This window comes from Coenobita brevimanus, chromosome 45 (genome assembly GCF_032717465.1).
Source record: "Coenobita brevimanus isolate Jiangsu-jjx chromosome 45, ASM3271746v2, whole genome shotgun sequence".
Lineage (NCBI taxonomy): Eukaryota > Metazoa > Arthropoda > Malacostraca > Decapoda > Coenobitidae > Coenobita > Coenobita brevimanus.
In genome coordinates this window covers 36748560-36776451 of record NC_136998.1, presented here as the reverse complement: position 1 = coordinate 36776451, position 27892 = coordinate 36748560, and the positions used below count along the sequence as shown (strand labels likewise).

At 43.1% G+C, this 27892-nt stretch overlaps 1 protein-coding gene across 1 annotated transcript in view; it reads right to left on the bottom strand.

Moving 5' to 3' along the window:
- lap (phosphatidylinositol-binding clathrin assembly protein lap) overlaps positions 1-20314 on the bottom strand; it is a 188034-nt gene extending 167720 nt beyond the window's left edge. Inside the window, exon 1 of the mRNA XM_080271288.1 lies at positions 20067-20314. Coding sequence (XP_080127414.1) covers positions 20067-20196 — 130 coding nt within the window. The 5' untranslated portion in view covers positions 20197-20314. The remainder of the gene's footprint in view (positions 1-20066) is intronic.
- Between the last annotated feature and the right edge of the window lie 7578 nt (positions 20315-27892).

The following is a 27892-nucleotide window of genomic DNA, read 5'->3' as shown; positions in this document are numbered from 1 at the left end:
CCATCTCCTCCTCCCTTCAGGCACGCAACAACCCTCACCAACCCCTCAGTTCCCCACGCACACACCAACAAGAGAACAACCAATCTAGACAGGGAACATGAAAGTTACGAACAGCCAAACACACACACACACACACACACACACACACACATACACACACACACACACACACACAAACGTTTTAGTGTACAGAGTACCGTACTGATAGAAACAACAGGAAATGACGCATATCTCAGACGCACATAAGACAACACACACACACACACACACACACACACACACACACACACACACAAACTATCCATCTTACATAAACACAGGAAAAACACACTAACATAGCACAACAAAAAAACACACGCCACGACATGCTCAGTCACACATCACCCCCCCCCCTTATCTATGCGTCTAACCATGTGTGAGGTAAGAGTTACAGCACAGGGTTATCTTCACCAGTTACATATGGTACTCCGGGTTCTTATCAGTTGTGCAGTGATAATCCTTCAGGAAGTTTAGGTCAACACAACACCCATGTGGGGGCAAGAGGAGGAAGGGTGGAGGTGGATGACATGGAGTGGGAAGGTGAAAGGAGAGGTGAGGTAGCGGGTGAGTGAAGGGAGGAGGAAAAGGATGGGATGTGTGTCGTGGGGGTGACTGAGTTGTAGGGAGTGTGAGTATTAAAAATACTAAAAATACAAAGATGGAAGAGTTATGAGTGGAAGGTAAAGATGAATGAAATGGGGGAGAAAAGCGGGAAGATGAACGGTGACTGAAGCAAAGATGAAAAGAACCTGAGCGTGGAGAGATGAATGGGAGGAGGAAAAAAAATTTACAGGAGTTATGAATGGCAAACATGTGGAGGTGGAGGAGGTAAGATGCGCGCGCGCGCGCGCGTGTGCGTGCGTGCGTGCGTGTGTGTGTGTGTGTGTGTGTGTGTGTGTGTGTGTGGTACACTGTATACAGTATGTATATACCGGTATATAAGGTAGAGAGATCCATTTAGAGAAGGTTTAGAGGTGAAAGCCAACTGTGTACCCAGTGCCGCCATAAACCAAACAGAACCGCTAACGAACACAACCACTGCCATAAAACTGACACCACCGCCTGCCATTACACCATCTTAACCACAACAAACACCTCATACCAAAACAATCACTTCTACCATTAGGCCTACACCATCGCAACCACAAGAACCCTGTCACTACCACGATCTACCACAACCACCAACAATCATCAACCTTCTCACCCATGGCTAACACTCAAAGCCACTACCGTACCATTACGTTCCACAAACAGGCTATCAGGTAACATCAAAGTACAGTATTCCTTAAAAAAAAAAAATATTTCATATACAAACAGCAATCAACACTAACACAACTACTTAGCTACACACAATCACCACTACTATCACAATCACAACTAGGCTACCACCAGTCACTTCTACCACAAAACCGGCACAACCACAAAGTTGGTACTACACACCATGCCGCACCAGATCTTCCTTCTCCCCAAAACATCATCTGTTCTGCATTCCACACCATCACCACATCGTCACCACAATTACAACACAGGACTACCACAAGAACAAAATAAATCCATCCTAATTACGTACAAACCACTACCACAACCAAAAAGCCTACAACACACACACACACACACACACACACACACACACACACACACACACACACACACACCACAAAACAACCCTAACCACTGCCCCACACCACACCGCACCGCACCTCCCTTCCTCACCACACTGCACCGTACCTCCCTTCCCCACCACACCACACCACACCTCCCTTCCCTACCACACCACACCACACCTCCCTTCCCCACTACACCACACCAAACTTCCATTTCTTTGCCCACTGCCACCCTCCCTACTTTCCACTGCATTACACACGCTGCAAATAGTAATAACAGTAATCATTCGCCCCGCAACAAAAGAGTTTCCTTCAAGCTACGCTACTCAGGAACAAAGCTTCTTAACACCTTAAAACCCATGAAGTATTTTTCCACCATATTCTAGCTATTTTCAGACGATTTTATTCAACTTAGGAATGCTCTGTTGAACTGCAGGCGGTAATTAAGGATACGGTATATCTAATTCCTTCAGTTCAAAAAATATCTTCTGAGCAATAAGACTGAGACCGAAGTAGGAAAAAAGTGAAACATACTGTACCGTATTCAAGGGTTTCACAGCAACTTCTCTTACTACCAGACAATTTACTACTGTTACAGAAAGACTTTATATACTGGAGGAATTTCGATCTCTCATGCGCCTGATCGGAACAACAGTATTCTATTCCAACTATCGTATCTCTACACGATTTTATTCAGCTGAGAGTGAGAATAAGAGCCTTATAGTTAACCTCTTCGCTAACAGCAAACACTATATACCGGTATTCTGTGGGACATATTGGACAGTTTTATTCAACTTAGGCGCCGCTAATCATAATGGAGGAGTTACCGTACATAAGCCTATAGCTTTCACCAACCCCTTCACTAATACAGGTCTGCTAAGAGTTGAATAAACGCCTCTGGAGGTATAAAGAATAACATTTCAAAAACGTTCTCATTATAGAGGGGAAAAAATCGGGATGTGTGTGTGTGTGTGTGTGTGTGTGTGTGTGTGTGTGTGTGTGTGTGTGTGTGTGTGTGTGTGTGTGTGTGTGTGTGTGTGTGTGTGTGTGTGTGTGTGTGTGTGTGTGTGTGTGTGTGTGTGTGTGTGTGCGTGCGCGCGCGCAGGAGGAAGCCGTGTACGTGTGCATGTGCAGCAGTGACTCGGCAGCGAGGTGGGGAGGAGTGCAGTGACCTTAACCCGATGCTTTACGTCTCCTAAGTCACACACACACACACACACACACACACACACACACACACACACACACACACACACATACAGGTGTGTGTGTGTGTGTGTGTGTGTGTGTGTGTGTGTGTGTGAGAGAGAGAGAGAGAGAGAGAGAGAGAAATGGGAGGAGGATAAAAATAACAAAGGACTTGAGGAACTGGAGAGTAAAGCATGAATGGTCACTGAAAGGAAACATTGAGAGAAGAGGTAACAAGAGACAATTAACCCCTTCCATACAAGCACACTAATTTTACATCGTGCTGCCACCTGACAATTTTAGAGGTTCAGAAAGTCACCTTGTGCTGAAAGTTTTAAACAATTTCCTTACACATTCTCCTCTACGATTTAGTCTTGTACTTAATTCTCATAATCACCAGACCACTTTACTACACTCCTCACAGCGAGATCTTTTATATATACATTTTTTTTTTTCAGATACTTCCACATCATTTTAACTCTGGGAACTTCAAAACAATTTCATTAAACTTTTCCACTAAGAAGGGCCCCCAAAAATCTTAATAAAATCATGTGGTTATGCAAAAATACAGACGTCATCGAACTGAAGGGGTTAATATTAGGAGAACCCTCACAGAGAAGGGGTTAAGTGGAGAGGAGAGGAGGAGGGGCGTGGAAGAAATGCTGTGGGAGGAAAAGCGAATGAAGCGGGGAGGGAATAACGGGATGAACTTAACGGGAAGGAATGTCAACGTCTGGTAATATTGTAAAGACCGGTACACTAACTAAGCAATACACACACACACACACACACACACACACACACACACACACACACACACACACACACAACCTGAATATATGAGCCAGTATCTTGTGTTACTGAAAAAGAAAACTTGGGCTATAAGAGATGCACACGAGAGAAAAAGAAGTGTACCATATCGTGCCTGTGGGAGGGCGCTGTGTACGGAACTGCACACAGGAAAACGGTGCATGAGGAACGGTACTGTGAACAGAAGAAAGTTAGAACGCATAGGTGACGGGGGACAACCGCCCGCTTCTAATTTCTTTTAAGTCAGGTATTGACAACAACCCACAGACAATCCTATGTCACATGCCCTACAAATTCGAACACAACTTGTATAATTATGGGCAGCAACTACCACCGTACTAAATTTTAAAAATGTTCCTACGTCAAGGCTTAAGCTTCAGCAGAGACAGACTAACAGCGAGACAAACACATAGGCACATATATTACGGTACCTAGCGTAGCCTATTCAGCCTACAAAGGATATAGGCTGTGTCAGACGCCAGTGAGTAAACAAAAGTCCAGAAATTAGGGAATATACTCTGAAATACGCAAAACAGAGGAAGACCAAATATACGGTACGGCAATAAAACCTCCCGTACCCGAAGAAACCCCAAGAGCAAAGAGTGAGTGACAAGCAACACTCTTCAAGGCGTCACCTGCGTCTCCCTACTGTCAAATTTCTCGGAATTGTCACAGAAACTCATATAGAAACACTGTTAAAAGATTGTTAAAAGAATTATGCAGTACAAGCTTTACCTGTGTGTGTGTGTGTGTGTGTGTGTGTGTGTGTGTGTGTGTGTGTGTGTGTGTGTGTGTGTGTGTGTGTGTGTACTGTATTCATAAGGTATATGTAAAGGATATGTATGTATGTATGCGTTTGTGTTTCATGCTAGAAAAATGTTTCACGCAAAAAAAGTCATTATAAAATTTTGTAGTCCCGTTAATAGTAGCATACACTGGTGCAAAAACATCTAAATGTACTCACTTGTACAAAGCACATACCGGTACCTTACTATAACAAACGCAGGCCTAGTGTATGTGACCTAACTTCCAATGTAGCCTAACGTAGCTCCTGTATGTCGAAAGATGTCGCCCTAACTGTATAGCATATAAAAGCAAAAGGAAGTCCCGCAATGCGTATGTAATTAAGCCGGTTGATGTATCTGTCTGTAATCATTAACGGTATTCAAAGGAAGGGTATTATTATGTACGGGAGTAAATAGCAAATATATAAATGGGTCCGTGTGTGTGTGTGTGTGTGTGTGTGTGTGTGTGTGTGTGTGTGTGTGTGTGTGTGTGTGTGTGTGTGTGTGTAAAATTACTTCCATACTACTACTAAAACTACAACTACTACGGCACCACCACCACCACTGCCGTCACCGTCGTAGATTGGATGCAATAATAACATACAAATAATAATAATGATAACAATTACTAGAATGTATACAGGTATGTACGAATGAATATATAAATTTACTGCATGTATATGTATCTGGGTTGGTTGTAACATATGAGTAATGAGGACCTAGGCTACATGCGTTCCTGGCGCTGTGTGAGTGTGCGTGTGGGCGTGGAAGTGTCAGTGGCAGTGACAAATCGTGTTAAAGCTCCGACCAGCAGTGTGTATATTCGCTTCTGGTTGCCCTGCTCACGCTAACCCTCACGGTCAGGGCCAGTCTAGCAGGGGGCCTCAACAGTGCACTATGGCTACGTACATATATCGCGCGCGCGCAACACACACACACACACACACACACACACACACACACACACACACACACACACACAGAGGGAGAGAGAGAGAGAGGATAAAAATAAGAACGGAGAACTTGAGCAACCGAGAGTAAAGCATGAGTGGCTGAGCGATACCGGTCGCTACACTGTATAGGCTATACAGAACTTGGATAAACAGAGGGACTGATGGACCTAAACAGACAGCTCAGCCTACCTGGATGATATATACCATAAGGATGGATGAAATGATGGGGAGAGATGTACAAAACAGGACAGGAACATGTGGATGTATGTATTATATGGAGACTGACGGTGGTCGGAGGCAGGTTAATGAATACCCGGTATAAAATTTATAAGTGTGTACTCCAATGAGAGAGGTGATGGGAGACTTATTCAAACATACATACATACATACATACCGGTACGAACCTATATACCGTACATACATACATACATACATACCTTCACACATATAGGTCAATACATACATACACAACCTGTCCCAGATATGTGCAGGAATCCGAGGAGCAGTGAATGAGACAAGCAAGTACCGTAAAATTAGAAGGGAGAGAAAATGGAAGGAAAATGAAAGCGCGTCTAAAATAGAGAGCAGAGTAAGGGACGGTCGAATAGCGAGTGAACGCTGAAAAGAGGGAACTCCGCAGTACGGTAAATGTGAAGGATAACACAGATTTACCAGGGTAAATAAGCAGGAGGGAGGAAATTAGAACAGAGAGCCAACAATGCAGGGAACGAGAAGAGGAGGAGGAGGAGGAGGAGGAGGAGGAGGGAGGAACATGGCCGACTGACAATCACGGAGGTAAAAACAAAAGGACAAAGAGATGCGGGACAAAGCCATGACCAGCAGCACAAGAGGAAGGCAGTGTGGGTGGCACAGAGATAAACATGTACAGTTCCGGTCAAAATTCTCTATAATGTGTACCGGAAATGTTGCCTAAATAAAAATTTAAAAAAAGAATTAAACAGTTGCGGGACAAAGCAGCGCCAGAGAAAGCCAGTTAGGATGAGAGAAACAAGTAAAGTTCAAGTCGTCTGTTTATTTACACTGACTCTTAACTGTGTCGAAACCAATTAAGATCTTGCTAAAACTAATGGAACAAAATGTGGAACAAAGCGATGACCAGAAGCAGCTGAGGAAGCCCGTGAGAGGAAACCACGGCGATAAACATGTACATTTCTCGTCAACAGTCCCTTTACAGTATAGAAAATGTGTCTAAACCAATTAAGATCTGGTTAAATTCAGTTTGAGAGAAAGCTATGATTAACAAAAGAGGAAGCCTGTGAGGATAATAGATATACAGAGATGAAGCGAGATTCCTGAACATTTTTAGAGTTTATATTGACACCACCGAAGACTTTATCGGATTATCGAATACATCCCGTGGTTCCACTTCAAGACCGTCACCAAACTTATGGAAGATACCGGTGCCGTACTTAACCCCTTCTGTACGATGACACTTTAATAAGCAGCTATTTTACTCCTCCTACGTCCAGACTACTTTTTAAAAAAATTTTGTTTTCAGACTGTAAGGGTTAGTTACAGCCTGGAAAATTCTCAAGACGGGAGGTCTTTACTAAGCTGAATTAATCGTCTGGAGGTAGCAAGAATAAATTAAACCAATTGGCCCTTCAATAACAAACATGGAAAAAATAAATACTTGGATACCATTGGGTAAATTCCAGCATGTTTTCCCACTGGCTACTGATACAAAATTTAGCATGAAAAAATAAATTTCACTGACAAGAGATAAAATCTGAACTTCAGCCACCATCCGGTATGAACACACACACACACACACACACACACACACACACACACACACACACACACACACACACACACACACACACACGACATTACTCACATGACTGACGAACTGTCCCGAGCTGTCATGAACTTGAAAATAGAAAACTAGGCTATTCTGGGTACATAAGCAGTGACTTGCAATGAAGTGTTTGTTGCTCAAATTAGTTCTTACGAAACTTGACAGTGTTTCAAACTTTCATTCTTGTCACTGAAGAACAACATAATACACATGACCGACTCATTATGAGGCAGATTTTATGACGTATCATTAAATTATAACAAACATTTAATATTCCTCGGATTATAAAATCATCTTCATCACCTCAACCCTTCTTTCGTTAAAAGACCGTTAAACGTAGTATATTGGTACCAGGTGTGTATGTGAGCATTACCCGTGTAAAAATATTCGTATATATTCAAATACTACACTGACGCATTAATACAGCACGGAAAATCAGTTAGACAACAAAGCCACAAAAAATAAATAAATAAAAATAGTGGTCTGTTCGTAACAATAAAAGTTAATATTTTTTCACCCCTTGAACGGTTTACGTATTTTACAGCATCGTTTTCTTACGTGGCGGTGATGCGCGTCGCGAGGAAAGATGCTGTGCAGTGTTCGGAGAAGAGGGAGAGGGGAGAAAGATGGCAGGGGAAGAGAGAGAATGAGGGGAAAGATAGGGAGAGAATGAGGGGAAAGATAGGGAGAGAAAGGAAGGGAAATGATGGGAGTGAAAGGAAGGGAGAAACAGTGGTGGATGGATGGGAGTGAAAGGAAGGGAGAAATAGTGGAGGAAAGAAGGGAGAGAAAGGCAGAGAGAATGAGGGGAGAGGGAAACGATGATAGAGGGAGGAAGAAAAGAGGGATTGGGAGACGAGGGCAGAGGGAGGAAGAGGGGAAAGGGAAAGAAGGAGATGGGGTAAAAGGGGGAAAGGGGAAGAAGGAAATGGGGTAAAAGGGGGGAAGAAGGAAATGAGGTAAAAGGGGGAAAGGGGAAGGGGGAGATGGGGTAAAGGGGAAAAGAGGTAACGGGGAAAAGAGGTAACGGGGAGAAGACTATATTGGAGGAGGACGGAGAGTGGAACGAAAGAGGATTGACGAGAGTTGGAGAGAGAGAAAAAAGAAAACAAGGTAACGGAAGGAGGGAATACAAGAGGTAGGAGGAGGAGGGTGGGACCAGATGCAGGTAGGAAGTAGGAGGGAAGGGTGGGACAGAAAGGTCAGAAAAGATGAACAGAAAATAACTGGGGAGGAGGGAGGGGATAGAAATAAGGGTAGGGGAAAGGAAACGGCGGAAGAAAGGTGAGGAATGAATGTCTGGATAGACAAGGGGTCAAGGAGAAAAGACGGGAGAGAAGAATGTTAGTGGGAGGGAGGGAACTGATAAAGAGGGCTGGGGTAGGAAGGAGAGGATACAAGTGGGTTAAGGAAGGAGACAGAAGAGGAGATGGGATGGAGATGAGGGACAAAGGGATAAAAATAATCAAGAGAAGGAAGAGGGATAGAAAAGAGAAGGACAAGGCGACAGAAGGGTGGGGAAAGAAGGGGTAGAAGGGAAAAGAAGGAAGAGGGGAAGGAGAAGAAGATGGATGGAAGGGTGGGGGATGGCCAACATGGACGAAACAAGGGAAAAGGAACAAGACACCAATATACACTGAGGGAGTAATGGAGAGGAAGAAGGGGTGGCGGAACAAATAAAGCAACAGAATGGGGAGGAAGCTGCAGTGCAGGGAGGTGACAACAGTGGATAGAAGGGAGAAGATGGGAGTAACTACTCGTAGGAATGGGGTGAGGAATGAAGGGAAGAGGCAGGGGAGAAAGGAAGATACAAGAATAAAAGCAGGAGACAAAAATGAAGACTAGAAACATGAGTGGAGTGAGGAGACAAGGATGGAAGAAGACAGGGAAGGAAGCAGGAGGCAGGGGAGAGGGACGAGACAGGCGGGAGGACGGGATAAGCGTGGGGGGAGGAAACAGGATTGGAGGGATGAGACAGGAGTGAAGGTAGGGGACAGGAGTGGAAGTAGGGGACAGGAGAGGAGGGAGAGGACAGGAGTGGAGGGAGAGGACAGGAGTGGAAGGAGGGGGATGGGAGTGGAAGGAGGGGGACAGGAGTGGAGGGAGAGGAGACAGGATGGAGGGAGAGGAGACAGGATGGAGGGAGAGGAGACAGGATGGAGGGAGGAGACAGGATGGAGGGAGGAGACAGGGATGGAGGGATGAAACATGGGTGGAGGAAAGGGAGGGACAAGGGTGAATGCAGCGGACTGATTAAAGGACCCCGTCACACATGGCAAATTTTCTGCTCACCTCGGATTGGTTCAAGGTTTCCGTCCACCGTTTCTGAGAAAGCCCCATTGTGTGGACTCCTAAATGTGTATCACGAGTGGCCGTGACTTGGCAACTACGGTACGTAAAACTGAATAAGGTCAGGAGAAATTACACGCAATACAGGATAACTACACTTCTAACTGCCTTTGGTTCATTATATTCGAGGAAATCATTTTTGTTTTATTATTACTATTAACATACAGTAAGATTTTCTTAAGCTTCATACAGCCATATGGAAGTGAAAGAATTATGGCAATAAAGGTTATAACTAACCGTCTTCCTCATTTCGAAATGCTGAATAATACCATCTAAGGAAAGCAAGAATAAATCATAAAATACCTTACTGTAAGTTAAGAGGGTAACTAATAATAATATCCACTGCCACTTCTATACGTTAAAACAATCTACAAATAATCCTTTCAAGGTTGCCTATATCTATCCATCCATCCATCTATCTATGTCAATCTATAATAACCAACTCATAAATCATGAACACATAGCCTAACACAATTTATACATACAGGGATTTTTTTTTTTTTTACTGATATCTCAGCGCAGCCTCCACAAGCACCTTTCCCTTTTAACCACGTTCATCACAACAGTAACCATAAACTCTACGAAAAAAAAAAAAAATCCACATTTAAGACGAAATTTTCTTTGCTGATGTGGTTCATTGCAGAGCAGACAATTAAAAGGAAGCTACGTGTGATTCATAAGTCCACAGTTTTCGTACCGGTACATTTTCTGTCCAATAGCAGACACCGATGACCCGAAATTACTGAAAAATTTGTATATGTGATTGTACACCCGCACAAAAATTATTCGGGACCTCTGGGTACGATGGTTGCGAAAATGAGCAACTTCCGCAGACACACATGAGTCTACAAATGTGGTGCTTCAAAACATGTACCACCCAGTAAGTGATGCTTTTTGCAATTTTGAGTTCTAATAATTACCAACAATAATATTTGCATTTATACTTACAGGATGCCCCATATATGACAATACTTCATCCATGTTTCAGAATGATACGTGCTCTAAGAGTGCTGAATAATTTTTGTGCAGGAGTATCCTCAGGTGGGAAATAGTAACTTGCAGGGAATGAAGAACGGAGAGGCATGAGAATAGATGGAAGAGGAAAAAGCGAAACGTACCGTAAATAATAATGATACCGACGATAGTAATAATAATAATAATCATAATAATAATAATAATAATAATAATAATAATAATAATAATAATAGTAATAATAATAATAATGTGACAATAAGATTTTTGAAAAAGATGAGGTTCCATGACGTCGTTCATATATATGCTATATCATTCCCGCCACCGTCATACAGTTATGAGAGCCCTCTGGGGGTGAAAGAACCAGCCATCAACAACCCAACACAATGTCACCCCCTCGCGCCACCCCCCCCCCTCGCTCTCCAGTTCTCACGGTCACCTGTCTTACCAACCACCACCTCACGAGGTCCACATATACACCAACCACTCCCCCTCCTCCCTCGCTCCCACCAGCCGGACAGACCTTGAGCCATTCTGCTGTTGTTCTTAACTCATCGTCTCTCAATTCTCCACGTAGCCTATCAGGGTATCAGGAGCTGTACTGGTAGAAAAAGGAGGCAGAGAGAGTGGTGAGTTTGTAGGAAGTGAGGCTGTGTTGTAAGCTAGCAGGGAGGGAGGAAGGCAGGAGAGGGAAAGGGATGCGAAAGAGTGTGAGATTAGCTACAAGGATGGGAGGGGAGGGAAGGGTAGGAGAAGGAGTGTGAGGTTAGCTAGGAGGGAGGGGAGGAACGGGAAGGCGAAGGAATGTGAGGTTGGCAAGAAGGGAGGGGAGGGAAGGGGAGGCGAAGGAGTGAGAGGTGCTTAAAGGAAGAATACAGTGAGTCTGTGTTGGCAAGGAGTGAAAGGATACCAGTGTTCTTGGTAAAACTAACCATACTCCTTTTATTTTAACCTGGCTTAAAACTGTCATCTCGTCATTTCTGATGCTGAGTTGTAACAATACATTAACACTTCAATATGCTGCAGAAAGAATGTACAGTTACAGTCTGTCTGTTTCTGCCACTGAGCTGTGTGAAATAAGCTACAAATGGACAGTGATCTGGGGCAATTCGAGTAAAATGAGTATAGTATCGCAAAATGAACAAACTCGCGAAACACACCAACGAATCGAATAACACTGACAGCTTATTAAACACACACACACACACACACACACACACACACACACACACACACACACACACACACACACACACCATGGCAGCAGCAAATTGGCAAAATGAGATGAAGTACAGGTGAGGCTGCCTCCCGTTAACCTAAGCCAGCTACCGTCAAATCTACAAACCCATAAAACGACAACACATTTTTACGGTATTCATTCAGTCTCCTTCACTACGACAGTCCTTATGTCCAAAATAAGTACAACACAACTGGTACTGAAAATGGGGGGGGGGGGATGGCTCATTTTTAAAGGCACCAACAGAACTTAAAAAACAATTCTTGATGAACTTAGATGGAAAAGGAAGGAAAAAAAAAAATCAGCTAAGAAACTGAATAACAGAGTGACTAAGAACCTGTTGGAATATCGACAGCTAACTAAAACATCACGGCGGCAGCAAAATGGCAGAATGGGATGCAGTACAGATAATGAGGGAGGGTGGTGGTGTCCCCTCCCCTTCTCAGCGTGGTCCAGGGGGGCGGAACCCAATACCTTCCGCTTGACTTCAACAATAACCGATGCAACGAGACTCCCTGGAATTCCCGCCCCTCCTTAGCACACTCCCCCCAGGACAGAGCAAACTTTCAGGCGTCAGCTCACATGCCACAGTTTCGGACACTCGGGCCGGGGCCGGGTAACTACCAGGTATTAGTCAAACGGCATACTTCGTTAAGGAGACGATTTATGGATAATGTATTCTCGATGGTACATTTCCTATCGCCTACCCATGCTGGCCATATATCTGTGTAAACATAAAACCCCTTCAAAATAAATGAGACTGGTTTTGTATTCTCAAATTAGGAAAGTCTCCTCCTACTGAACTAAATACAAATTGCAATGATGCAATATATATATAAATATATTATATATATATATATATATATATATATATATATATATATATATATATATATATATATATATACTGTATACACACATACACACATACACAATTACCGGTATATATATATATATATATATATATATATATATATATATATATATATATATATAGCCTTAGCTATAAATTACAATACAATGACAGTACGACGGCTATTATATTGACCAAGTTTTCACAACAATACTGTTACAGCTACTTTTGCTATTTCGTCCAGTATCGGAGTGACCTCTCGTTATCTAAAGGTCAAAACATGAGGTCAGGCTATATCGGGAAGGTCAAGCATTTACATTTTTTTTAAACCTAGTTTTAAACTCTTTCGATACTTTTTTTTTTTTTTTTTTTTTTTTGTTTACACTCACCTTATGCAGTTTGAATGTCTCTCGTAACGATGACATATTTTAGTAAGACGAACAAGAGGAAAGAGAAATTTTCGAGCTTTTCTTTCCCTGTTCTTCCTGGTAATACAAATCACAGTTGCCGTACGACATGAAATTTATCGTAAATGTTTTTGTGAATCTCAGTCCTGCTCCCTCCCAACTGGTGTCGTCTGTCCCTGTGTCCAGATCGTCCTTTCAAACTCACGATATTTGTGTTACACATTCTGCAGTCTCACTGTTTACTGACCACGCGGGGGTGGAGGGGAGGAGCTAGGAGGGGGAATAAGAAAGGGAAGAGGTGAGAGAGGGAGGAGAGAGGCGGGGAGGGAAGAGAGGGAGGAATCCTGGGGGAAAGGAGCGACGGGATGGACTGGGATGGGGGGATTGGGGAGATGTGGAGAGGGAATGCGGGAAGAAAGAGGTGGAGGGAGGGGGGGAATGAAGGAAGGATAAAGCACGAGACTGGGATGGAGGGAAAGACAAAGGGATTGGGGAGGTGGGACACAGCAGGGAAGGAGGAAGCTGGAGAAAAGAAGCAATGATATAGGGTAGAAAGGAAAGAAAGAGAGGGAGACTGAGGATTGAGAGGATGGAGGAAAGGGGGTGAGGGATGAGAAAAGAAGGAATGGTTTGGGGTGGAGAGGAAAGAAAGAGGGGGAAGAGGATGGTAAGGGGAGAAGATGGAAGGAAGAAAGGTGAGGAAGTACAGAAGTAAGAGACTGAGGTCGAGGGGGGTCAGTGTGGCAGGTGTGCAGGGAAGGGAGGTTACGGCGTGGATGAAGGGATGAGGGAGAGGGTGCTGCAGGAAAGGTGCAAAGGAAAAATGTGAAGGACTGGGAAAAATGGATCGGAAAACGTAAGAAGGCTTGTGGGTGTAGTGAGGAAGAGGAAACTCGAGAGAGGTTACTGAAGGGGTGGAAGGTGAGGTGGTAGGGAAAGAAAGCATATACCGGTACAACTATTGACTGGATGATCATTAAGGCAGATACGATGTGCTGTCCTACTCTTGCCCTTGATATGGAGGAGTGGAATGGAGGGTAATGGAGAGGAATGAGAATGGTGGAGAGGTATGGGGAGTAATGAAAAGGAATGCTTAGTGGATTGGAATGGGAAGCAGTGAGAGTGGAAAGGTTATGGTAGTGGCAGTGGAATGGGGGGGTTGTGGAAAGGAAATGGGGAGTAGTGGGGATTACAAGGGAATAAATGGGGATGGGATGAACTAGAATGTCATGTGGTGTAGGCCTATCCAGAAGGGAATGGGATGGGGCAATGGGTAGGCTACACTACATGGGTACAAAAACATAGTGAAAGGTCGGTAGCCTATGGCGAAGGAGTCCAGATGTAGAGATGAATGAAATGGTGACGCTCAGCTGGAATGAAGCGGTAGGAAAGAAAAGGAAGGAACAATGATGAGAAAAATCGATGGACTAGGTAACTTTAAATGGTAAGAAAAGCAAAGGGAAACATACGTGAAAAGGGACAAAAGGTCATACTGTGAGGAATGAAATGAAATAATTCAACTAGAAGGGAGAAACGGAAGGAAAACTGGGAAAAATAAGAGACATAAGGCATGTAAGGAAGGACACAGAAGGCTGCAACTGGTGCAAAAGAAGAGAGAAAAGGAATGAATGAAATAGGGCAATAAAACGATAGCCAGAAATGAACTTAAAAAGACAAGACAGCCTATGAGCATTCCGGTCTGAAATTCGATAAGACATTGCAGTAACGTATGGACTGAAAAAATATACCGGTATATAAGGAAATCGAACTGATGAACGGAAGGAGAGGCAGTCACACGAAGGAAACTGCAGAAATTTATGGAAGGACGGATACTGCCGAATTCAGGGGAGAGACTGGAAAAAGGGAGGTTGAAAAAAAAAAAAAAAAAAAAAAAAAAAAAAAAAGAGGGAAAAATGAACAGGAAATACCCGCACACAGAGCTATGCCTAAAGGGAAAGTATGGATAGGCTGAATACTGAGGGGGAGAGAGAGAGAGAAAGAGAGAGAAAGAGAGAGAGAGAGAGAGAGAGAGAGAGAGAGAGAGAGAGAGAGAGAGAGAGAGAGAGAGAGATGCAAAAAAAAAAAAAAAATTCCATTAGTTAAACGAAATGGAGAGTGGAATAAGGTCATCGATAAGAGGGATGGGCGGAATGAAAAAAAAAAAAAAAAAGGAAACTGGAAACAGTTGAAATACCAAATAAAATGGAAGAATAACAGCATAAAGGACACAAGAGCTTAATAAAAACGACTGCAATAAAAAGGGAGAATGGATAAAGAAAAATGATAGGCAGGAGAGATGAGAGAAGAGGAATAAAGGAAAGACATTCAATAACAGCCTAAATGGAAGGGAACAATGGCCAGGAAAATAGTAAAGATGGCCAGGAAAATAGTAAAGTGAAAGGAAAGGAATGTACATAAAGGAAAGGATGGGAGGGGAAGGGGCGAGAAGGGAGGTCGACAGGAGAGGGTTCACATTAGATACAGGGAGAGGGTGAAGGTCATGGAGTGGGGAAAGCGGAAAGCGGGCGAGGGCGAAAAAGGAAATAGGAGAAAAATGGGGACGAATAAATGCGGAAGGAAGGAGTGGAGGGGGGGGAAATGGGTGAGTGGGGAAGCAAAAATGGGGAGAGAAAAAGATGGAAGGAGTGGGGAGAAACAGGGAGAGGAGAATGGGGGGCGAAAAAGGGCAAGGGAAACAGTGGGGAGGGAGATATTGGAAGGGTAGAAGTGAGAGAACTTAGAAGCAAGCGGAAATGAGCAGGCTCCATGCAGGGAACTGGGTAGCGAGAAAAAGTTTGAGTAAGATACCAGGAGGGAGCTAGTGGACTGGAAGGGAGTGGTGTATGCATGAGGGAGAAATGGGACACACGAGTGTAAGAGGGAAGGAACAGAAATGTGGGAGAGAGAGGACTAAATGGGGGAATGGGAGGGGTAATTATGAGAGCGTGAGGAAGCTGGAGGAAGGGAGAAGGGACGATAGGGGAAGAACGGGGAAAGTGATGGAATAAAGTGGAAGACGGAAAGAAGTAAAAACTAAGGGGCTGAAAGTGCTGACCAGACTATATTTATATAGAGAGGGTGTTGGTACGCTGAGAGAGAGTATGGGTGTTTGTGAGTGGGGGGGGGGGATGGGGAAGGGAAAGAGGCTATAAGAAAGGAGTGGTATGGGCAAGAAAGGCTACGAAGTTCAGGTAGGTATCAAAGCATAAAGTAACTTGAATGCACGAACAGAGAATACAAGGAGTCAAAATATTACAAAGTACCGGTACGTTCAGTCGACAAACCGTACAAATCAAACGCGAGAGAGAGAGAGAGAGAGAGAGAGAGAGAGAGAGAGAGAGAGAGAGAGAGAGAACAAATACCATGGTAGCTTATATACAGAACAAAATACTGGTAATTCAAAGAAGCAGAAATGAGGGCATTTAAAACCAGTCCAGTAAGATGTAGGAAAAACACACATGCGCGAGAACTGGAACACATATGACTGCATTCTTGTGAACTTTAAAGCTCTTACCGGTACTTAGAGATTAATTTTCCATCATACGCCCTAATATTCTCCTGCACGTTTCTTATGCTGTATCAAGAGCACATAGCCTAAGAGATTATTGAGTTCTCATAAACTTGCTATAGTCTTTTTACTCTAACTTGATCTAAGACTGCCATCTCTCCATCTTAGATGCTGATTTATACTAGCCGATTTACAGTATACCATCATGCTAGTAAAGAAAAAGTGCTAGGAAAAATATGTAGAGCCGTAGTGCTGTCTTACTGTGCCACTGATCTACGGGAAATAGCACCAAAGGGACGAAAATCTGGTCCATGTTAAGGTGAAGAAAGTATAGTAAAAGGAAAATGTGTACTCAAGCCTAAGCTGACGCGAATACTGCTTGGTCACGACACTGTGGGGTCAGCCAAAGCTTGGTGTTGCACATCAGAGGGATTATACGAGACCGCATATACCGAGCATGACATATAACAGCGAATATACCCTAAACCACTGTGAAATACCGGTACCCCGAAGCAGTAAAACCAAAATACCTGGCACCACGTACCGGGTATAACTGTAATATAGGTCCTTTAAACTAGTAAAACACTGCTGACTGAGTGATTATTAATTATGTCATCGAACCTGCCTTAGCTACAACTGATGAAAAGTCACAGATACTAAAGTAGGCTACGATACACCTAATCACAGAAGCCAAAAATGTGATACGATAATACTTTAAGGGTAGCTATGCTTATTCCAACAAGTCAACCTGGTCTGTGGATCTATAGTAATTCAATAGGTGGTATGTGGGGACGCTTGCCATCCACTCTATGTACGGTAGTGCTGCTCTTGGATGACTGCCCTTTCCTTTCTGTCTTCCTTCTTCTTCTGTCATTATTTCCTTCATTCTTCTCTCTTCATTCTGCCTATGGGTGACTCTACACTGAGTGACAAGCCAAATGGTTTCCTGTACACCAGGAAACCATTTACTACGCTGGGTGGTAACCATATAGCCATTTTATGGCGCCTGGTGGTTTAGTGGGCAATTAAGGCGCTCCAACTGGATTAAGCCTGTGAAGGTTTCTATCCAAGGAATGGTTGGATTTTTGCTCAAGTAATGCCACTCAAGGATGGGTGAGGCTGGTCACTCTCATCTTGAATGCCGGGACCAACTTGCCTAGCCCCGGGCTCCTACACCCCTCGTGGGGCAACAAAGGATTAGATGATGACTGGGTGGCCTAATTAGATTTATGGGGAGTTGGCAATGGGATATGAAAGTACACAGTAGGCTACTGATAACTGATTAGCTATCTCAGGGTTAGATAGGGCAGGTAAAGGTAAAACTGGAAATTGCAAACCTGGTTAACACATTCGAAGGGTCAATCAGCATAATAAAATAGAGAAAATGGATGTCAAAAGTTAAGTAAAATGGGCGACTAGGTTATGGTGGTCCTGTAACCCTAAGTTAGACTAGGCTATACGACAGCTATAGGCCTGGGTACAGTCAGCAACAAATAAAATCCTCGAGTCTCTCCTGTTTTTCTCTCCTTTAACAATCAGCCTCATAAATCCGCTGCAACTAAAACTGATGAACCTGACCACAGACCACTGTCATTCACATCACTACTTCAGATTCATCAGGTCCATGTTCGAAATCTATGAGGTGGACAGCAAGAGGGGCGACAGTAACCACAACAGAGCTAGGGATATTCCCACAACAGGGCGCGAGAACGTACAGTACGGTACATACAACATCGTGCTCTCTCTTATTGCGCCTCTGAACTACGATTAATAAACAACAATGGGATGAAAATCTGGGTCAATTTATGGTGAAAAGTAGTTAATGGATTCATCAGGTAAATATTCAGAGTCCATGGAGAAAAAAATGGGTAGGTACAGGACAAAAGAGGTGTACATTCCACGACACTACGAGAGCTGGTGGGCAGCCTATGTCCAGTAAGCCTACGTTGGGCAGGTGCAGGTGTGAATCAGCCGAGGAACTTTAGATAAGGTTTACCCACGTGCCTGTGACGTCATATCGGCACCACATACCGGTAGTTGTCTTTGTCACTTACCTTGCCAAGGGTTCAAAGCAACAAAAACATGGTAGGATGGTACGCAATGGGAATTTGGACCCGTACTTTCGTCAGTTTAAGAAGCCTTTCTATTACCCAATTCTCTTTTCCTCTGGGAAATACTTGAACCGTTTCACCTTATTATTCTTTTATATTTCATTTATGCCTTTGTAACACCAATAGTGCATAAAATACGGGTACATACAGGGATTATTAATGTGCCATTTACAAAAATTAACTGGTTAGAATGAGGTGTTATGCTAAAAAAAAAAAAAAAAAAAAAAAAAAGAGAGGGGGCTAGGAGAAAACATGGGTAGGTATAGGCTACAGCATTCCATAGAAACAGGAAATGCATAAGGCTATATCAATTAGCTGGTATAATTATGCCACTCGAAATCTAAGAAAATACACCAAATTAAACCATCCAGGTACAATGATTAAAACGATAATAGTAATCTAGCTACTGATATTTCTACACCTAGGCATAAACATATTAGGATATAGTTCGAATGCCCTATGAAGGCTCCTCTACCAACACCAACACCCACAATAAACACATACATTCATAGCTAAATAAAAATAACCATTCACAATCACACATCACTAACTTAGCCCAGACCCAGCACGACATTACCCTCTCACAAATTAACTAACAAAACAGCATCACTGCATCAAAGTTCATGTATATTGATTATACATGAACTAGTTATGCTCTACTAATGAGTTCTAGTTATTACAGCAGCTTTGTTACGTCGAAAAAAAAAAAAAAAAAAAATCCACTCGCTCTATCGACGTCGCACAGTTGCCATATACTTCAATACACAACACAACCCTAACTGGCATTTAAACATCACTGGCATTTAAACATCCCACATCAACACACGCTTGTTTACATCGCTGTTTCTTTGGCTAATACTCATATAATGTCGCTGTGAGAGTTGAAACTTAGTTCAAATGATGATATAAAGAGTAAAGTAAGGTAATACTAGCGATCAATGCCACCCTGCGATACCACAGCTGAGTATGACATACGAAATGCCGGGATTACCACTAGGCTACTATTATTATTTAATCATGACAACAACTCTGTCCAGAGGAGGCCCTTGACGACAATCAAAAAATATCTCGTACATTCACTTGGCAGACAGGGAATAACAAAAAGTTATATTTACACAAAATAAGCAACTCTACTGCAATGTTTATTGTTGCGGAAACTATGCTTTCTCCAGTAATTATTTTCAAGTTTACAGTGTGTAAATTAGGCCAGCTCTGGCCCCGCCCTCTTGGTTTCATAATATCACTATGGTAACGCTGGGATGAGATTAGTGAACAGCAACAACGAGTGTAAACATAGCAGGCAGCCATCATGTCATTGATTTAGGCTGCCCAGACAACTACAACGGCTAACTTCCTACTCAACTCTCATTGCTCAAGGACTGAGGAAGTACCAAGTGGGACTACAATGCAATACGCCGCGGTACTCACAGTCTAAGTGTTTCTTCTTGGGACCGATGACTTCCTCTGTGGTTGCTTTACAGACAGACTTGGCAAGGCCTTGTCCGGCTAAGCTGTAGCGAGCAGCCGTAAGTCTGTCATTGATGGACTGTCCGGCCATTATTATCAGTTAACTGTGGTCAAGATGCAAAGACAAAACACCTAAATAACTTCAAGAGGCCATATAGTACGAAACACTACAATCACTCAGAGGGTCGAACGCTGACCCACCCCTCACAGCCTTCTACATACAACTGGTTTAAAATGGCGAAGGCGATTCTGGAGCGACGTCATACCCTTCACTACTCTCTGGTCAAAAGAGACCCTATTGTACTCAACCATCGTACATAGTTAACCAACTTTACAATATTTGACGCCGTTTTAATTGAACTCACTTTTGTATGCTTATCAAACAAAAATTACTTCATGGTACTTTAAGTTCACATTTGAGCTTCATGGTTATCAGCTGACTACAGTAAACAAACAAGTCGATGGCTTCACTGCCTCGTAAATGTTAAGGAAGTTCCAGCACAGAAATTATATCCTGTATTTCATTTTTAACCGGTTTCAGTAATCTTTATCGTGTACATAGTCATGCATCAGTTGGCTGCTTAACGGGCTATATGTTTTATATATTATATACAATGGCATTTCTAGAGCATTTTTTCATATCAGCTTAAAATGTATTCTGTGCATTTCCTTTACTCATAGGCAGCTTTGTACCTAATCTGTATTGACCTCTGATAAATGGGAAAGCCTTGAAGATACGCAAGAAGAGTACAAAATGTATTGCTGGGTCCTGGGATGGCATTGAAAGATTAGGATCCCAGTGAAAAATTAATTAGTTTCCTTAATCCTTAAGGAGACATAAGACTACCCATTAAAAAGAATGAGCTGATTCAGTGACCTTATAAATGTGTAGAGAAATGTAGTATGCAGAGGCTTCATCAATAAATATGGAAAATATTTCAAAAGGGATATGTTCGGTTCACTTCGGTTAGCTTGGGATGTCTGACTACGTTAGTATAAAATTGGTCAGGTTAGGATAAATACAATTAGATTAAGTTATGAATGTATAGGTTTGGTTTGGGTCAATACGTCTATTTATCTATAACCCGACGCCATAATCCCGCAAAAGGTGGCCACAGACAAAATGCCTACAAGTCGCTCTGTCACCCACCATTTGACTGTCCTCTCTCATGCACTCTCATCTCCATCCCTCCACCTCATCCTCAGTTTCCCCTTCCCTCCACTTCACCTACATACACCCTCTTAGTCAGTCTTTCATTCTCCATTCTCTCTGCATGTCCAAACCACCTTAGTGTATTTCTCCTAATTCTCTCAATCACATCCACATCCACCCCACAACGTTCTTTCACTTCATTTGTCAACCTGTCCCTCCATGTCACTCCACATGCTCATCTCAGGTAACTTATTTCCACTGCTCTCACTCGACTTGTTCCCCTCTAGCAAGGTCCATGCCTCACTTCCATACGTCAGGGTAGGGATCATTATACTACTGTGCAGTGACTTCTTGACTTCCATACTCACCTCCCTACTTCTCATCACCGCTTTCAGTGAACCAACAACCTTCCTTCCCTGCTGTACCCTTTCAAGTACTTCATCCACCAAACTTCATCCTTACTCATCACACTACCCAAATACTTGAATGCACTCACATTCTCCATATCCTGACCTTACCAAGGGTGATTCTGTTAAAAAAATGGCATTCCGAGATGGCACCCATCTGTCTGGCACCGTTTGGAATTGTGAACAAACCTATTTTTAAATGTTTGTTACTACCTTTAAATGCAATAAAAATATCAAAACTTGACAATGCAATCAGAAAATATTCAGAGAAATCCATGAAGATCAAGAAAAGAGAAAATTGCAAAATATGGTGGTCTTATGACTCCTTGAGGATTACATTAGTTTCTGCATTAATGGTGGATGAGTTTGGGAGAGTGTGTATGAAACGGAATCTAAAGGTGAATATAAGGAAGAGCAGAGTTATGGTCTTCGAGAAAAGTGAAGTTAGTGAATGTACAGTGAGGTTGGATGAGGAGGAAATGGATAATGTGAGTGCATTTAAGTACTTGGGTAGAGTGATGAGTAAGCCTGGAAGTTTAGAGGGTGAAGTGCTTGAAAGGAAGAAAGGTTTCTGGTTCCTTGAAAGCAGTGGTAAGAAGTTTGGAAGTGTGAAAAAGTTACTGCATGTCAGTATTGTGATACCAACTCTAACTTATGGAGGTGAAGCTTGGACCTTGTTGGAGGGACACAAGTCAGGAGTGAGAGCGGTGGAAATGGGTTATATGAGAGGAGCATGTGGAGTCACATGGAGAGACAGACTGACAAATATGGAAGTGAAGGAGCGTTGTGTGTGGATGTGGATGTGATAGGAAACGTTAGGAGAAACACATTGATGTGGTTTGGCTATGTGGAGAGGATGGAGAGTAGAAGACTGACGAGTGGAGTGTGTGTGAGTGAGGTGGAGGGGGCAGAGGGAGGGGGGGGCCGGGGATGGGATGGGGGGGTGGAGTGGAGGGGTGTATGAGAGAGGGGAGTGTGAGCTGTGAGCAGGACGGTGAAATGGCGGGGTGCAGGGTGACATGGAGGCGATTTGTTTGTGGCCACCCCTTATGGGATTGAGGCGTCTGGCAATAGATAGATAGATAGAAAATGTGATTTTTTACTGGCCGTCCTGTCCTATGGTGCGACTCAGTTGATAGCAAATTGTAATAAAAAGCTTTATCTTAATTATTCTGTATATCAGTTTGGGAGAAGGGATTTTCTGTTGGCTGTTTGCTGTTTAAAGACTCCCAGTTGGCAGCTAATTATAATCTGAAAGCTTAACCTGCAGTTCTCCGCATTCATCTAGGGAGTAAATGTGATTATGCATTGGCCATCCCATCTGAAGACTTGATTAATAAAAGGGTTTGACCTAAGATGGGGTGGCCATGCAGTCAGATGGCCTTACCTTCATCCCACACCACTCTTGTTCATGTATCACCACCCCAAGGCTCGGTTATTTATTATCCTCACTGACGTACTGTATACAGTGCAGTATAGTACTGTACATACTCAGTAAAGACAGTGAAGTACCTTGTACTAGTAGAGTATTATCTGTTATATTGGTTAAAAAAAAAAAAAAAAAAAGTTTTCAAAGAAACATTGATTAATTGAGGAAAGAAAATACAGTAAATAACATCATATTGTATGATAATATATACTACTGTATTCTGGCAAGAGGAGGTTTTAAGAAATTGGATGTTTGGATCTGAGAGTTACTGACATATTGTACTTGCCTGACTAAATATGCCTTATTGGAAGTTTATACTGTTTTAAAATTATTCTGAATCATGTCACCAGCTTTAACTGGCTGCCATATGTTTTGCAGTTGATCACTGTATACACAGCTATCACATTTTTGCATTGTAGCCTATTGCTGCTGTTTGAATTGGGCTGGCTTAATACTAACATACAGCCAGTTTTACATCATGTACATAGATCAGTCAAAATTTGTGGTTCATTTAGATTGTTAATTGATCCTATATTTAAGTATGAAAGACATATGGCAAAACCTACATGAATATTTCAGCAACATATCTATGTGTATGAGGTCAGATCATAAAGTATCTGACCTTAGGTTGTCAAAAAATAAATTGCTAACCTCTTTAGTTAGAACACTAATCCCCCTCAAAGTAGGCTTCTTCTGACTTGACGTACGTATCTTGGCATTCTTTCTACTGCCTGAAACATTTTTCAAAGCTGGTTTTCAGTATCTCTTGCAGGTGCTTCATCACATTCATCATGATCTCTCGTCTCAAATAGGGAACCCTTCTGCGGAGTTTTGAGCCTAGGAAATAAAAAAAGTCACACAGAGCCATGTCTGATGAGTAGGGAGTCTGCCAGACCTACAGGATGTTGTGCTTGGCCAAAAATTCCTGAATCAGTTGAGAATTATGGACAGAGACATTGTCTTGGTACAGCTTCCATCATGCCACTTTCCAAAGGTCTGGTCTCTTCCACCGAAATGCATCATGAAAATGACGGCTTATGTGGAGGTAGTAATGTTTGTTGACAGTCTGACCTTCCGCTGCAAATTCGTGGTGCACACCATGGTAGTAAAAACAAAGAAAGAAAAAAAAGTCAACATGTGAGTGTATTTAGCGTTGCTGCAGACCTGTCGTACTTTTTTTGGCTGAGGAAACCCTGAATGCTTCCACTGGGATGGCTGTACTTTGGTTTCTGGGTTATCCTGGAAACAAAATCTCATCTCCAGTAATAACAGTCATCAGAAAGTCTGGATCGCAATATGCACACTCCAACATGCCTTCAGCAAAGCTCATCCGAGAGATCATGATGAATGAAATGAAGCATCTGAAGAGCGACTTTGAAAAATGTTTCAGGCAGTGGAAAGAACACTGGGCTGTGTGTGTCAAGTCAGATGGAGCAAACTTTGAGAGGGATTAGGGTCTCTGCTCAAGACGTTAGCTATTTACTTTTTTAGAGCCTAAGGTCAGATATTTCCTAAACAGACCTCATACTGTAAGGAAAGTGCCAGTATTTTTTTCACCATCATCATCCGGACCTCTTTTCCAACCCTAGGGCAGGGTGAGGAGTAGCAATGTCCAGACAGCCAAAATTTGCCCACTCAGTGGGCCACATTTCCATTCACTCATCAATCATGCCCTCGAAATCCTGGATTTATCTTATATGCCAAAAACATTCACCAAGTTCTGTACCTGCACATAAATGTATCTGATAGAGTCAGTCCAGATGCTGTCACATTAAAAAAAGGGTTGCCAAATCTCTGATCATGCACTTCTCCTCACAATATTCATCCAGCCAGCTTGATCTCTTGTCAGTCCCCTAGCCTCACAGACTCTTACCTCTCTTCCTCACACACTCATCCATTATATCCTTCCACCTTCTCCTTGGCCTACCTCGCCTCCTCCCTCCTTGAAATTCGCTCAGATATACCTTTTTCACCACTCTATTGTTATCCATTCTCTCCACATGACCATACCATCTCAGTACACTCTCTTCGATTCTGGTGTCCACAGACTTCTTCATTCCATATCTTTCACGAATCACATAATTTCGTATACTATCCACTCTCTGTACTCCACATACATTCCTCAGCAGTCCCATCTTCACTGCTCTCACTCTTGATTTTTCATTTTCTTGCCACACCATAGTCTCACATCCATATGTTAAAGTTGGCACTAATACTCTTTCATGTAAGCCTGGTGCAGCTGCAACACTCAAGCCTCTGTTTCTTATCAAGGCCTTCATTGCACCAGCTCCTTTTCTTCCTTGTGTCACTCTACTTTCCACTTCTTTTGTACATTTTCTTTTCTTTTCCATCAGTGTACCCAGGTTTTTTAACTCTCTCACCAATTCTAGTCTCTCTCCATTCACTGTAACATTGCACTGGGAGTCACCTCTCTTGATAACCATTACTTTATTCTCTTCTACGTTTACTCTCAAGGCACGACACTCACAGACATTAACAAAATTCTACACTAGTTTACCAAGTTCCTGTCCGGTATTTGCCGGTAGTATTGCATCATCAGCATACAACAAATTTGAGATATTCTATCCATTACCATTCATTGTTGGAAGGACACAAGTCAAGAGTGAGAGCAGTGGAAATGAGTTATTTAAGAGGAGCCTGTGGAGTCACGTGGAGAGACAGGCTGACGAATGGGGATATAAAGGAGCGTTGTGGTGTGGATGTGGATGTGATAGGAAGCGTTATGAGGAACACACTGAGGTGGTTTGGCCATGTGGAGAAGATGGAGGGTGAAAGACTGACGAAGAGAGTGTATGTGAGTGAGGTAGAGGGGGGAAGAGGGAGGGGGAGGCCGAGGATGAGATGGAGGGATGGGGTGGAGAGGTATATGAGAGAGGGGTGTGTGAGTTGGGAGCAGGGCAGTGAAATGGCGGGGGACAGGGCGACTTGGAGGCGATTTGTTTGTGGCCACCCCAAACGGGATTGAGGCGTCTGGCAATAGATAGACAGATAGACCATTCATTACCAACACCATCCCCCTCTCCATTACTCATGTTTTTACTTCTCTCATCACCCCATCCATACATATATTGAACAACCATGGTGATATCACACAACCTTGTCGCACGCCCACACTGATTGTGAACCATTCTCTTTAATGCAGATTAACCCTTACACATGCATCACATCATAAAAGCTCTTGATGGCACCTAGCACCTTACCACGTACACCGTACATGAGCAAAACCTTCCACAATACTTCTCTGTCTTTGTCGTATGCTTTTTCCAGATCCATGAATGCCATAAAAACCTTATAGTCCTTCTCATGAGCCTTCTCCACTATCTGTCTCACTGCAAATACTTGATCCACACATCCTCTGCCAGTCCTAAAACCACCCCATTCATCACTCACTAGGACTTCTGGTCTCTCTCTTACTTTATAATATTTCTTCCCTATGCCTTCCCTACCACACTCAATAAACTTATGCCATGATAATTCTTGCACTCATTTCACTCACCTTTATTTTTCTACAGAGGTACAATCACAGCCTTTTTCCACTCTGCTCTCACAGTTTCACTCATCCATGCCTTCTTACATATCTCCAACAAACACTTCATTCCACTCTCTTCACTGCTCTTAATCGTCTCTGCATACACCTCATCAACCCCATCTGCTTTCCCATTTTTAAGCTGCTTCGCAGCCCTCTTCACCTGTGCAAGTGTCACATTTCCTGGCACTGCATTTCTTCTCTGCACACCCCCAAAACCAATCATGTTTACAGCAGCTCTGCTCTCTCTATTCCCACTCATCAGGCTTTCAAAATATTCTTTCCCTCTGGTCCTTACTTCATCCCCCTGGGTTAATTATCTACCACTTACATCCTTCACATTTCTTGGGCCCACTCACAGTATTTTGCATGGTTACCGGTACTCACTCATCATCACTGCCAACACCTTCCTCCTCCTGGGAACCCTCCAACATCAGATGGCCATGAAAGAACCACTTCCAGGATGCTTAATCCATTACCCCGTTTCTCACCAATTACTGTTAGAGTGGCCCTAGTGAGAGAGGGTAGTGTTTGGAAACTCCCTGTACTGTTGTTTGCAGATGATACTGAGTTGTTGAGTGAAGACGAAGGGGAGCTGCAAGGCTTGGTAAATGAGTTTGGGAGAGTGTGTAACAAATGGAATCTAAATGTGAATGTAGGGAAGAGTAAAGTGATGGTCTTTGAGAGAGGTGAAGTTATTGAATGTACAGTGAGGTTGGATGGTGAGGAAATGGAAAATGTGGGTATATTTAAGTACTTGGGGAGTGTGATGAGTAAGGATGGAAGTTTGGAGGGTGTGTAACAAGGAAGAAAGGTTGCTGGTTCCTTGACAGCAGTGATAAGAAACAGGGAAGTGAGGATGGAAGTGAGGCTTGGACATTGTTGGAAGGATACAAGTCAAGAGTGATAGCAATGGAAATGAGTTATTTAAGAGGAGCCTGTGGAGTCACATGGAGAGACAGGCTGACAAATGAGGATATAAAGGAGTGTTGTGGTGTGGATGTGATAGGAAGCATTAGGAGGAACACACTGAGGTGGTTTGGCCATGTGGAGAGGATGGAGGGTGAGAGACTGACGAGGAGAGTGTACGTGAATGAGGTGGAGGGGAGGAGAGGGAGGGGAAAGCTGAGGATGAGATGGAGGGATGGATTGGAGAGGTATATGAGTGGGGGGGGGGGAGCTGGGAGCAGGGCAGTGAAATAGCGGGGGACAGGGCGACTTGGAGGCGATTTGCTTGTGGCCACAAGGTAC